Source organism: Macrobrachium rosenbergii, chromosome 13 (genome assembly GCF_040412425.1).
Source record: "Macrobrachium rosenbergii isolate ZJJX-2024 chromosome 13, ASM4041242v1, whole genome shotgun sequence".
In the NCBI taxonomy this organism is placed as follows: domain Eukaryota; kingdom Metazoa; phylum Arthropoda; class Malacostraca; order Decapoda; family Palaemonidae; genus Macrobrachium; species Macrobrachium rosenbergii.
Genome location: NC_089753.1, coordinates 18561975 through 18577283, shown reverse-complemented (window position 1 = coordinate 18577283; position 15309 = coordinate 18561975). Strand labels below are relative to the sequence as shown.

The following is a 15309-nucleotide window of genomic DNA, read 5'->3' as shown; positions in this document are numbered from 1 at the left end:
TCATATAATGCAACCAAATAAATTTCTGGTATTCTTAACCAATTGGTTGCTTCCATTTTTGCCGCCGATGTAGTTATGAATGTAGACGTAATAAATTAGTTAAGTAATGTACAGTACAACCTGATAGTATCATTATTCACCAAAATACGTATTGATCTGGTACCTTAGTACCTATTGATGACCTGATATCTTAGACAGCTAGATATTTAGGCTATGCCATTCTCTTAGAACACCTTAAGAGAACAGTTTAAGTATATGCGAAAAGCATGTAAATTTGAATTCAACGAGAATTATTACTCAAAATTATGGTATGGTCACGTGAAATCCTCCATCTTTCTCCAGTTTTAAGCAATCTGTACGTGGAATTTTTCGAAAGCACAACATTAAACAATTATCCCAATCAAGGTAATATTGTTTGGGTATTTTGGCTTGGAACGAAAATATCAGTGCTTTCTTTGGTAAGTTAAATGAATTGGGTCCATCGATAAAACACGCTATGACAAGAGTCCGGAGGAGGCTAATGCCGTCAGTACACTTCGCGTGGTGCACTGTTGGCATTGCTAGAGGGTGTTTGTAGGGTCTCTTCGGCCCCTAGGTGCACCATTTTAATCCTGTACTTTACCTCCATTCCTGCTTCCTTCCAGTCTTGCTGTTCAACCTCTCTAACTGTTACTTCTTAGTGCCACTGTGGGATTTTCTCCAAGTTCCACTTGTAGATCTTTGTCCATTTCCTTCATCTTGCTGTCCAACCACTCCAACACCCTCTTTTCACTGTCTGTAACGTTGCATGAACGAAAGTCCCCCAGTGCATGGGTTGACAGCCTAAATTTCATAAGATCTAATAAAATTAAAGCATGAAAATGGAAAATGTATGTAGCCACCTCTTTTGGATTGCCTAATACTTGAAAGAAGTAATGGGTCTGAATTTAGTGCGCGTAGGAATCCTACCAGTACTTCTGCGTATGCACATTTTTCTGGCCACAAGAGTAAATTAAAGAAATATTTTTACACGCCCATCTTTTTAAGAGAATTATATGTATTCAGTCCTTCATATAATGGTGATGAAATGGCTGTAATTAAGGAAACCGGTAATTAATTATATTATAGTGATATTGTAAACAGTGTGTTGACAACGAAACAACGGCATTTTACGATAATAACAGCGATACATGCAGTACATCATAAAATCTGCTTGTACAACTATATAATGATCATTTTAAAAATGTTTACTTTTACTTTAAAGCTTGAGAGATATTTTAAGAACGATAATAGAATAGAAAACGTTTATATTAAAAAAAACCGTAGTTGGATAGTGCCATCAATGCACCCCGTGCGGTTACTTGAGGTTCTTTGCAGCGTGCCTTAGGCCCCTAGCTGCAACCTCTTTCATTCCCTTTACTGTATCTCCGTTCATATTCTCTTTCTTCCATCTTACTTTCCACCTCTCCTGACAGTTGATTCACAGTGCAACTTCAAGGTCTTCCTTCTCTTGCACCTGTGAAACCTTTTTACTGTCAATTTTCGTTTCAGCGCTGAATGACCTTATAGGTCCCAGCGCTTGGCTTTTGGCCTAAACTCTGTATTCTATTCCACAATAAAATGCAGTTATAAAATACTTTTCCGACGCTATTGAAAGGTGTGGAAATCGAATACGATGTAAGTTACATGGCAGGATATATACCGGTCAAACTGGAAAATAATCGGAGGACTGAACAGCATTAAAAATGCATAAGATATGCAAATGGGTTAAAGTGCAGTTATCTCTCCACATTAGAAAACAATCCTGCTTTCAAGTAGACAGATGTTGGACAACTCTTTTGTAATTAAATGCTGGAAGGAAATATATCTGGATCCAGTTTTAGAAAGTAATTTTTTGTTTTTATTATAATTTGAATAGAGGTATGCTGACTTAACAGCACTTTTATTGCTAAATGTTAGAAGGAAATATATCTGGATCCAGTTTTATAAAGAAAGATTTTGTGTTTAGATTAGAAGAAGAAGAAGAAGGATACTAAATTGAACCATTTATTTCAGGAGAAATATGTAAATTGTACAGATTTTAAGGTGCGTTGTTTGACTGGTCTTAATAGCAAAGGTGCCGACCTACCTGTAGGATATGAGGTTAAGGCTGGTCTACCTCTCGGGTGCTATTTTTTTTTTTTTTTTTTTTTTTTTGTTGAGTCGTCTACATGTTTTCTTTCATTGTCATCCTAACATTTGTAATGCAGATTTCTGCCATTGTTTACCAGTCTCATTGACGTTTCCTCAATATGAAAGTCTAAGTAAGGCAGAACCGCTCAGGATATACACTGCATATTATTATTATTATTATTATTATTATTATTATTATTATTATTATTATTATTATTATTATTATTATTATTCTGTAGATGAAACCTATTCATATGGAACAAGCCCACAGGGGCCATGGACTTGAAATTCAAGCTTTCAAAGAACATGGTGTTCATAGGGACGCAGTAAGAGGAAGTAAAGGGAAATATAGAAAGAAGAGATACCACTTATTAAAAGAGACAAAATAAACTAATAAGTAGATAAAAATGTATCTAAATGCTAGGAGAATAGTATTAGGGTAGTAATGCTTAGTTTCATTCTTCCTTGTTGTACTTTGCTTACACAAACAACTACGCACTCGTATATACATATATTTTTTTGCTAGACAGCCTTTCATTTATTTTATTTTCGTCAAATGCTAATGCACAGGTGGCATCTGCAACTTGCTGGCAACACGTCCAGTATTTTTAGTAGTTTTTCTTACCTTCAAGGCCGAAGTCTTGAAGGGATAAGCAAAAACTGCCTCTATGTTGCTTAATTAATTAATTCCCAAGCCGACAGCTGTTTCAGCCATGAATTCATGGTCTTATTTCGGGGTTACATTAGCTTTATATTGGAACCACACGTCAACATGCAGGTGAAGACAGCCAAAAACTGATTGTGAAATAAGAATACAAATTGGAAATCCAACACAAGTTATACGGTTCTGAAAAACAAGCTTAACAGTTTACCGTGGCAAGGATGTTTCCATTAATCCTCTTGTTCATATATATATATATATATTTTTTTTCTTCTTTTAACGTGCTATTTCCCATTTTTTTGTATGGGAATTAATGATATATGCATATATATATATATATATATATATATATATATATATAGATATATATATATATATATATATATATATATATATGCAACATCAAGTTGTTAGCATGTTTACCTCACCAGCAAAAGGTTCTGTGTCTATTTCCCGAGCCCATTAGAGCTCTCTAGGCATGTTCTGTTAATCTCATTGCGTTTCTAGTGACCTGAGCAGAGAATTACTCTTGGTAGCTAATATACTTTTTTATAATATATCACAGAAAATCTGATTGTACCACCACCCATTGATAATTTCAAATATATTCCTTATAAACTTAAATCTTACGAGGTTAAATGGCGTTTAAGAACAATAACACAGTGAAAACAATACCCTTCTGACAATTATAAAGGTCGCATACATCAAATCAGCTCATGTACTCTTTTCCAGCAGTGAATTACCAGCTAAATATCTAAGTTGCACGAAGACCTTTCTGTGTTGCATTAAGAGCTTCTTCTTCTTCTTCTCTTCTTCTTCTTCTCTTCTTCTTCTTCTTCTTCTTCTTCTTCTTCTTCTTCTTCTTCTTCTTCTTCTTCTTCTCAGTTTAATCCCTCTAATGAGCGTCCTGCAGCTGTTTTTATCTGGAACGGCTCATTTCATAATAGGTTTTGGCATAAGTTTTACGGACCGATGCCCTTCCTGACGCCACAACCTTCCCTATTTATCTGGGCTTGGGACCGGCACAGAGTTGGGCTGGCTTTCTCCCCCCCTCCCCCCCCATTCTTCCCCCAACCCCACCCCAGTTGCTAGGTCACGGATCACACATTTATAACATGGATATTTTCGACTTGGCTGTGTCATGGACACCTGAGCGAAGGTGTTTGCTAAAACGTCTGTGGAATTTGTGGTAGTTAATCGTTGGTTGCGTTTTGTGTTGTTTGTGCTTCTTTATTTACTTGAGAGTGGACTTTTTAAAGTCGTCTTCAACTTAGTCTGGTTAAAGGCCAGGGAAAACAGAGGTAGAAAGAGAATTCCAAAGTCTAGTAGTAAAGGGGAAAAAATTGAAGGAGAATCGATTTGGATTTGACGTCTTGGAATGCATTTGTGTAAAAAGTATTCTTTAATTCTAGGATTGTTATGTCTGTGATTATTATTCCAATAATGAGTGGGCACGTAATCTTGTATTTATTATTATTTTATAAAATTTTGTTTGTTCACTTTTTAGAATTAGCTCCTTAGGGGGTTAGTGCCGTCAGTGCACCTCATGCGGTACACTGTAGGCGTTACTTAAGATTCTTTGCAGCGTCCCTTCGGCCCCTAGCCACAACCTTTTCATTCCTTTTACTTTACCTCCGTTCATATTCTCTTTCTTCCACCTTACTTTCCACTCTCTGCTAACAATTGATTCATAGTGTAACTGCGAGGTTTTCCTCATATTACCATTTCTCAAACCTTTTTACTGTCAATTTCCATTTCATCGCTGAATGACCTCATAGGTCCCTGTGTTTGGCCTTTGGCCTAAATTCTATAGTCTATTCTGTTCTCTACTTATTAGGATTAAAAAACTTACATTTGTCTCAAAATATTGCCAGGGAGGACTAATGACTTTTGCTTTTATTTATTTCAGCAGGATGACGTCACGGGAAGACACAGACGAGGAGGTGGAAGAGAACCTACTGGTCAGGTAAGGCTAATACCGATAGGTCCTGAGTCCTCTGGAAGCCTTGAAATCAGAGAGGGGAAATAATAGAAAATATTTTCCCTCTTGTTTAGGATTCGAACCCTCTCTGGTTATGAGCGTCACTTCTTACATTTCTGGGTAATTTAAGATTATTATAACTAACTTTCGTCTTTTCCTGATTGGGAGTGTCATTGGTCAAACACTAACCTCAATATTCTTACAAATATAGGGTCGAATGCCACCTAGGAAGGGGAGTTGCTTCGGTGATTTCCTTCTTTTCAATGCTTTCAGTGAAAATAGTGAATTTTAAGGTATCTTGTGTCCACTATGGTAATGTAATATATATATATATATATATATATATATATATATATATATATATATATGTATTTATACACATTTACATATATGTATATGTATTTTATATATAGAATATATATATGTATATATATCTACAGTATATATATATATATATATATATATATATATATATATATATATATATATATATATATATATATATATATATATATATATATTTGCATGTACACAATAATAGGTTTAGTATCAGGCCTGACCTAAAATATATATATATATATATATATATATACATATATATATATGTGTGCGTGTATATATATATAAAAAATATATATATATATAATATATGTATGTATAATATACATACATACATATAAATAAATACAAGTAAATTATTTTTATTTATTGATTTATTTGCGTGTGCACGGTAACGGGCTCAGTATGAGTAGTGACCCTGGGGAGTTTGGAGTGTAGATTTGCTTTATGGGTAAAATTGTTGTCAGGTAAAAATGAACGCTTTCATGCATTGGATGTCTGTTTCTGTTGCTGGAGGCCTTACATTTCTTTCTTATATTCACTAGATTATTTTTACTCTGCTGTTGCTTAGAATTCTTTGCGCCGTAGTTGTTCCTCGTTGGACGGGTCGATATCGTTCTCTGCTAGCACTTTGCTGGGCCTGCGTTCGATTCTCCGGCCGGCAATGAAGAATTAGAGGAAATTTATTTCTGGTGATAGAAATTCATTTCTCGCTATAATGTGGTTCCGGATTCCACTACAATAGCTGTAGGTCCCGTTGCTAGGTAACCAATTGGTTCTTAGCCACGTAAAATAAGTCTGATCCTTCGGGCCAGCCCTAGGAGAGCTGTTAATCAGCTCAGTGGTCTTGTTAAACTAAGGTATACTTAACATACGCCGTAGTTATTCGTACTGAGAATACTACCCTAATACTGTTCTCCTTTCATTTTAATGCATTTTTATCTATTTATTAATTTATTTATTTATTTTTCTTTTTTAATAAGTGAGATCTCTTCTTTCTGTATTTCTCCCTACCTCTTATTTCTTCCTAATGAACACCACGTTCTTTGGAAGCTTGAATTTCAAGTCGGTGGCCCCTTTGGGCTTGTTCCATATGAATAGGGTTCATCTTCTGAATAATAATAATAATAATAATAATAATAATAATAATAATAATAATAATAATAATAATAATAATAATGATAATAATAATAATAATAATATTAATAATAATTTGTAATATATACTAATTTCAGATCTGTTGCGTAATATAGAGATCGTGGCTGCGAAGGAATTTATTCTTTTATTCTTCTTTTTTTTTTTCTTAAGTTAAATTTCCATCGTGTATCATTGTGGTTCAAGGATGAGACAACCACTCGGCTTCGGCAAATAGGTGATGACGTCACTCAAAAACTGGTCGGAGATCTTGCCACTTATGTACGTCATAAGTTTTGATTTGCTCTTCAGATGTCTGGATCAGAGTGATGGTGTCCTCTTTCATGTGTGTGTGAGAGAGAGAGAGAGAGAGTGGTTTTATCCTGTCGGGTTGGGTGTTTACCACCCGCTTCCAGTCTTAATCATTTTGGACGCGAGCGGGATGCAGAGATGAATGTCCTGGAGTAGTAGGTTTAAAATATTGCTTTGATAAAGAAAAAAAAAGAAAAGAAAAAACATATTCACGCCATCTCCGCTAAATTTCCGGTAACCTTGTGGGAAGCTTTTGAAGGTCATCTCGGTAATAATCTTCGAAATGGGTGACGCCCATATAAGCGCATTGAGTTGCAGGCAGATCCACGCTACTGCAAAGCGATGAATCATCGTTATGAATGATGAATCCGTCATTTGAGGGAATTTCTAGGTAGAGTTACGCGTATGATCGTTGTGTCGGTGTCGGCTCGCTCTCAGTCGTTACTGGGATCGGTATTCACGTCAAGACAGATTGTCGTTCAATAAAATTGCTGCCCATTACCTCAAGTGGATCCCCCCTGTGTCAGTCTGATGGTGCACGCCAATGGGTCGCCATTTAAGGCTGGTTGAACTGAAACTGGTGCGATCTTGTTGGGAGCAGGGGGTTGGAATGGTACTGGCTCTATGGTGCACCCATCCGTAATCTCTCTCTCTCTCTCTCTCTCTCTCTCTTTGCATTCGAAGAAGACGTAGATCAACACATACACCAGAACAAACTTCCTGTTTAAATACAAAATCCTTAAGAAAGATAAAGTGTAAACACAAAACACTATGGTATGATGTTACATACAACGAGACACCATGGCCGTGATGAATATTAAGCTTTGTTTGGAGATCAATAACCTTCTCCGTCGCAGTGCTCTACTAGTCGACTGCTTCTTTTCCTCACCTGCCAGACTTTGGAATTCTGTTGATGCTTTCGTTTTCCCCATCCAGATTACTGTATGAATTTTTTTTGATGCTGGTGCGTCTGGCATTTCCTTGGTGGTCACCCATCCAGCAGCTGACCAAGATATTTTTGGTCGACTCAGCTGATCGAGTGGCCAGCGGTATAATACACAAGTGTGTTAATACTACTACAACTGTTATTACTACAACAGATATTATTATTATTATTATTATTATTATTATTATTATTATTATTATTATTACGTGTCTATTTATTTACCTAAATGATATTATTATTATTATTATTATTATTATTATTATTATTATTATTATTATTATTATTATTACGTGTCTGTATATTTACCTAAATGACATTTTATTATTATTATTATTATTATTATTATTATTATTATTACGTGTCTGTTTGTTTACGTAAATGATATTTTATTATTATTATTATTACGTGTGTGTTTATTTACCTAAATGATATTTATTATTATTATTATTATTATTATTATTATTATTATTTGTGAAGAAAAAGAGAATCGAGCAGGTTCTCGAAAGCTCTCGTTTGTGTATATATTTCCTATATATATTTACATTTACATCACTGTCGATTTCTTCACCATTTTCGTGACGCATGCTATTATGAGATTTCTGTGGATTATTATTATTATTATTATTATTATTATTATTATTACGTTCACCAAGAGATGGTTATTTGTTTGTTTCTGTTTGTTTACTGCCTGTCTGCGTACCTAAATGAGAATAAGATTGGGCAAAGAGTTGCGCTTTGGGTTTTACTAAAATTTGACCAAGTGGTCAGATTTGGGAGAGATACGAATGCAAGTTTTGAGAAGGGACCCTTTTATGGTGTTGATGGCTCAGCCCTAAGAACCCGAAGCCCTTGACAGCAATAACGAAGATCTTGGTAAATATTTTTAGCAACCACTTCTGCAAGGAAAGTGTGATTGTCTCATGCACATAAAATGCACTGCGTTGTAAGTCCAGTTAACGTTGGCATATGACAGTGTATATATATATATATATATATATATATATATATTATATATATATATATATATATATATATATATATATATATATATATATATATATATATTATATACACACAATATATATGTATGTATATGAGTGTGTTTTGTGTGCTTGATAGGATTTGATGCTGGTGGAGGTCTGCGCTATTTAAATATGTTTTTTAGATATTATTATTATTATAATAATTATTATTATTATTGATTAGACGAGGCCATTAAATTGCCACGCCCCTGGCCTCCTCATTAACGAAATTGCGTTTGAAATCTCTGCTATGACGTCAATCGCCCGCAGTAATGGGCGCCAGTTATGTCGGAGGTAACTCGAAACACCTTATATAAGTGCCCCGGAATTCGATACCCCGTTATGCCCCTGAATGCGTTTTCTGCTCATTAGACCCGACGGTGAATCGTGGAGAAACACGAGAGAGAGAGAGAGAAAGAAAGAAAGAAAAAACATTCGATCTCGGCACCGTTGCTCGTTGTATAACTTTTTTTTTTTTTAGGAGAATTGTCTCCATAGAGGCTGGACCGGGCCAGAGCGTTGTCCCGTGTTTGTGTGTAAATTTATTCATTCTCGTTTTTCTGGGGATGTTGAGGCATTGTAGTGTTTTTTGTTTTTATTAGAGGTTGTTAATGATAATGACGCAATATGGTTTTTTTGCGTACAGGAAGATGCATTCGCTTACTTAAGAACGTGTTCCTTTGAAGGCTTTATATCAAAGTCCTTAACAGAAAATATATATTTATATCTAGAGCCATCTGTCTATAAATATATATATATATATATATATATATATATATATATATATATATAATATATATATACACACACACATATATATATATATATATATACTACAGTATATAGGCATATTATTATATACATATACAGTTATATGCATATATATATATATATATATATTAAATATATATATGTATATATATATATATATATATTTTATATAATATATATATGTATATATATTTATTTATATCTATATCTGTATCTATATCTATATATATATATATATATATATATATATATATATTTTATATAATATATATGTATATATATTTATTTATATCTATATCTGTATCTATATCTGTATCTATATCTATATATATATATATATATATATATATATATATATATATATATATATATATATATATATAGTCATATTTATTCAGACGTTAACAAAACTCCAAACATGACGCATTCATAACCACGAACCAAAAAAAAAAAAAAAAAAAAAAAAACGCGTCATTGCAAAAATTAGTAAAAGTTGTGGCGGAGGAAGCTAAAAAATATCTGTCATAATTTTGGACGAAATATGAATCCGGATTCATCCACAACCATAGATCCGCCTGGACACAGTACTTACACGCAGTATTCACACCTCATCAACAATGTCTCACGCATGCCACCGCGGAAGTGTGAAGCGATAACGACGCGGAAAAAGGTGAGGCGGAAAATGCACAGTACTTACATCCACGCTGCTGTACTTCATATGGCTTGTCGTAAAGATAATATGTAAGCGTTGATTACATGAGTGTCAATCGTAAGATATGCAAACCGTTGATTACATAAATGCGGATCTTCGTAAAGATATGTAAACCGTTGATTACATAAATAATGTCAGTCGTAAGATATGCAAACCGTTGATTACATAAATGCGGATCTTCGTAAAGATATGTAAACCGTTGATTACATAAATGTCAGTCGTAAGATATGCAAACCGTTGATTACATAAATGTGGATCTTCGTAAAGATATGTAAACCGTTGATTACACAAATGTCAGTCGTAAGATATGCAAACCATTCATTACATAAATGTAAGTCGTAAGATATGCAAACAGTTGATTACATAAATGTCAATCGTAGGGTATGTAAGCCGTTGATTACATAAATGTAGATCGTAAGGTATGCAAACCGTTGATTACATGTCAATCGTGAGATACGTAAGCCGTTGATTACATAAATGTAGATCGTAAAGTATGCAAACCGTTGATTACATAAATGTCAATCGTAAGATACGTAAGCCGTTGATTACATAAATGTAGATTGTAAGGTAAGCAAACCGTTGATTACATAAATGTCAGTCGTAAGATATGCAAAGCGTTGATTACATAAATGTAAATCGTAAAGATATGTAAGCGTTGATTACAAAATTGTAAGTCGTAAGCTATGTAAACAGTTGATTACATAAATATGGATCTTCGTAATGATAATGTAAACGGTTAGTTACATGAATGTAAATCGTTGTAAAGATCTGTAAATGCTTAGTTACGTAAATGTATATCGTGAGATACGTAAACCGTTGATTACATAAATGTGGATTCTTGTAAAGATATGTAAACCGTTAATTACATAAATGGAAGTTGTAAAGATATGTAAACCGTTAATTACATAAATGGAAGTTGTAAAGATATGTAAACCGTTAATTACATAAATGGAAGTTGTAAAGATATGTAAACCGTTAATTGTATAAATGTGAATTGTCGTAAAGATATGTAAACCGTTAATTACATAAATGTAGATCGTCCTGAGGATACATAAACCGTTAATTACATAAATGGGAATTGTCGTAAAGATATGTAAACCGTTAATTGTATAAATGTGAATCGTAGAAAGATACGTAAGCCGTTAATTACGTATGTAATCATCCTGAGAATACGTAGCCCGTTAATTACATAAATGGGAATTGTCGTAAAGATATAAACTGTTAATTACATAAATGGGAATTGTCGTAAAGATATGTAAGCCGTTAATTACATAAATGCAAATCGTCCTGAGGATATGTAGGCCTAACCCGTTAATTACATAAATGGGAATCGTCGGAAAGATACGTAAGCCGTTAATTGCATAGATGTGAATTGTCGTAAAGATGTGTAAGCCCTTAATTACATCAATGTAAATCGTCCTGAGGATATGTAAACCGTTAATTACATAAATGGGAATTGTCGTAAAGATATACAAACCGGTAATTTTATAAATGCGAATCGTCGTAAAGATACGTAAGCCGTTGATTACATATGTAAATCATCCTGAGAATACATATTGATAACCCGTTAATTACATAAATAGGAGCTGCCATAAAGATAATAAACCGTTAATTACATAGATGGGAATTGTCGTAAAGATATGTAAGGCGTTAATTACATAAATGTAAAGCGTCCTGAGGATATGTAACCCGTTAATTACATAAATGTGAATCGTCGGAAAGATACGTAAGCCGTTAATTACATAGATGTGAATTGTCGTAAAGATGTGTAACCCCTTAATTACATCAACGTAAAATGTCCCGAGGTTATGTAAACCGTCAATTACATAAATGGGAATTGACGCAAAGATATATAAACCGTTAATTGTTTAAATGTGAATCGTCGTAGTAAGCCGTGAATTGTCGCAAAGATATGTAAGCCCTTAATTACATCAATGTAAATCGCCCTGAGGATATGTAAACCGTTAATTAAGTGGGAATCGTCGTAAAGATACGTAAATTGTTGAGTACGTAACAGCATCACACTTCGGGATAAAAGGATAAAACAAATTACATAGAAACAATATATACAAGTAAAATGCAAAGCAACGTAGATCTGTTACCACGCTAGCAACATGGCCACCACATCTTGAACTTATGAGTGAGTGAATTACACTCCGTACTTGTAAGCAGCTGCAATAAAGACCCCGTTTTAAAGACATCCTTCATTCTTGAACAACACAAGTGTGGAGCAGTGATTCTCAAACTGGCTGCCGTGACACGGTTCTTAGGGGTGCCGCAAGGTTGTCATGAATTTTGTCTTGGCTAGATCATCATAATAAACATTTGTAAAAAAAAAAGATAAAAAAGTTGTGTGCTGATTTTTGTTTGAGTATGGATAATAATTTTACTCATTAAATAAGAAGTTAATTCATGCGATATGGTGGGATGGTGAAGAATGGGTGCCAAGGTAATGTTTACATTAGTTAGGGTGCCATCACTAAAAAAAAAGATTGAGAACCACTGTTGACACTCTAGCCACACTAAGCTCCTCTTCAGGATCCCAGTGTGGCTAGATTCTGAAACTGTAGTACGTTTTTCAAGGTTAAAGGATGTCTTTAAAACGGGTCTTTGTTTTTTTTTTATAACTTGTTCCTTTATCCACTCCACTTTTTCTCTGCTTTCTCTGCAAGCCAACAGAAATGTAACAATATCAAGGAAAGCTCGTTTCAAGACGAGGATAGGCACGGTCACTAATCAGCTGCAGCAGAGTGACCGCTGTCATTGAATCTGTGGCTCATTGCATGCCAGGGAACATAATTCCAGCCTCTTCATTTGACTTCCTGCTAAGCACTTACGTAACTTAGAATTAATTAAATTTCATGTTTTTCCACATAAGTGGACATTAAGTGAAGATCCATTAAAGACACGCAAAATGTAGGGCATCAGTTTTTAGTTTTCTGAAAAAAAAAAAAAATTATTGTGCCGGCTTTGTCTATCCGTCCGCACTTTTTCAGTCCGCCCTCAGGTCTTAAAAACTACTGAGGCTAGAAGGCTGCAAATTGGTATGTTGATCATCCACTCTCAAATCATCAAGCATTCCAAATTGCAGCCCTCTAGCCACAGTGGTTTTTATTTTATTTAAGGTTAAAGTTAGCCATAATCGTGCGTCTGGCAGCGATGTAAGCCAGGCCACCACCGGGCCGCGGCTCATACAGCATTATACGGAGACCACTGAAAGATAGATCTATTTTCGGTGGCGTTGATTATACGATGCACAGAAAACTCGATTGCGCCGAAGAAACTTCGGCGCATTTTTTACTTATATTATGTTGTAAGACATTTTGATCTAGACTGATGTACTTCTTTTGACTGATGTACTGAATTGCAGATTCATTTTATATGAAAGCAGTGTTTTAACGTATGCATATACATTTTACATACACATATACATACATTGCATGATGATTAAGAAGTGATTTGATGATATTCTGAAGTGCCTAAGTACTGCAAGCATCTTCTGCAACTTGACACAGGAATGAGTATGTTCGATTCGATAATAGTTTGGGAGCGAATGGAGGTAGTGAAAGATTGATTATCTCCTTTTATTTATCACTTCTTTTCCCCTGAAGGATAAGGACGTGTAAAACGCTTTTAGTGCGTGCTCTTTGGTGCCCAATAATTGTGCACTCTCTCTCTCTTGATCTCAGTTTTGTTTTCTTTTGTATAAATAAACAGGTAAAAAATGCGCCGAAGTTTCTTCGGCGCAATCGAGTTTTCTGCACAGCCGCTACAGCGTATAATCAAGGCCACCGAAAATAGATTTACCCTTCGGTGGTCTCGGTATAATGCTGTAAGAGCCGCGGTTCATGAAACTTTAACCAGGGCCGGTAGTGACCTATCCTATATCGTTACCAGAAGCAAGGTTATGGCTAACTTTAACCTGAAATAAAATAAAAACTACCGAAGCTAGAAGGCTGCAATTTGGTATGTTTGATGATTGGAGGGTGGATGATCAACATAACAATTTGCAGCCCTCTAGCCTCAGTAGATTTTAAGACCTGAGGGCGGACAGAAAAAGTGCGGACAGAATAATGTGTGAACGGACAGTTTCACAGAAAAATAAAAAAGGAAGAGGAATGTAATGCAATTGGGCTACGGTGATTCTGAAGTAACCTTTTGCTCTTTCTCTCTCTCTCTTTCAAAAAAAAAGAAAAAAAGTAAAAACGGATCCTGTTTGTCCATTTTTGAGGCCCAACAGCGGCAAGTTTTTCCATAATTCTGGCTCCTTCACCTTTACCCATATATCCTGGTCTGATCTATGGCGTTTGTCCAACTTTCTGAAGGCCCATAGCCACTGAAATCCGGCTAACAGTTCCATTTCACTAATGAGTTCTTAGGTGCCCTGTCTGTGCACCCAGAATTTCTCACTCTAGGTTGTCTCATGACAGATTTGCTTCCTCGTTTTCTTCTATTATTTTCGAGACTTTTTTTTTTATATTGTGGAAGAATAACCAGGAAAAGGTTTCATTGTCATGGGCGTCATTTGTCTGATGTTCAAGAGAATGAGAAAGATTCCGCAAGAGTCCCCCCTCTCTCTCTCTCTCTCTGCGCCACGGTCACAATCTTGGTAAAAAAACTCACAACATTGAGTGCATCTGAAACCTATTCTGAATATTCATCAACATCGTGTAAACGGCCCTCCCCCCTCCACACACACACACCTCTTTAGTCACTTTGTCACTTCCTGGATACTAAATAAAGAGATTTCGTTCCATTATCTCTTCCCCACCATCTATCCAGCATGTTCTAGATCTTCACCTCCAACTAGCAATTCTGAGTTATACATTTTTATTGCCAGTCCACCGTCCTCGGTTCCTTCAACGTGATCAAACCACCCTAAAACATCCTGGTCCTTCCTTTCACTTATGCTACCCTTTTGCCATTTCCTTGTATCTCCACATTTCCAAGATCTTCCGTCTTTATATGCTACACATAAATTGTATCTCACAGTTTCAATTATTTTCTCATTTGCATTTAAAATCCACACTTAATTTCCATAAAGGAGAGCTGGGTCAGCAATCCTTTCTTATATTCAAACTTTGGCTTCCATAGAAACTAAATCTTGCGCACAATTTCTGTTAATTCCTTATCTGTGACGTACCTCTGCTTCCAGACCCCTTTGCAAAGAATCTCTTTCTTTCTGTGACCATCCATGTGAACATTCATTAATCCATCTTTGTGGCTTCCATTTACACTTAACCATAAACTTAACCGTAAACTTGATGTTCATGTTTAATT

General features: G+C 35.0%; 1 protein-coding gene across 2 annotated transcripts in view; it reads left to right on the top strand.

The window, feature by feature from the left end:
- Positions 1–15309, top strand: part of LOC136844944 (prestin-like) — a 245682-nt gene that overhangs the window by 19075 nt on the left and 211298 nt on the right. For both annotated transcript variants that reach the window (XM_067114353.1, XM_067114352.1), the window contains exon 2: positions 4722–4778. In XM_067114353.1, the coding sequence (XP_066970454.1) occupies positions 4722–4778 (57 nt within the window). The remainder of the gene's footprint in view (positions 1–4721; positions 4779–15309) is intronic.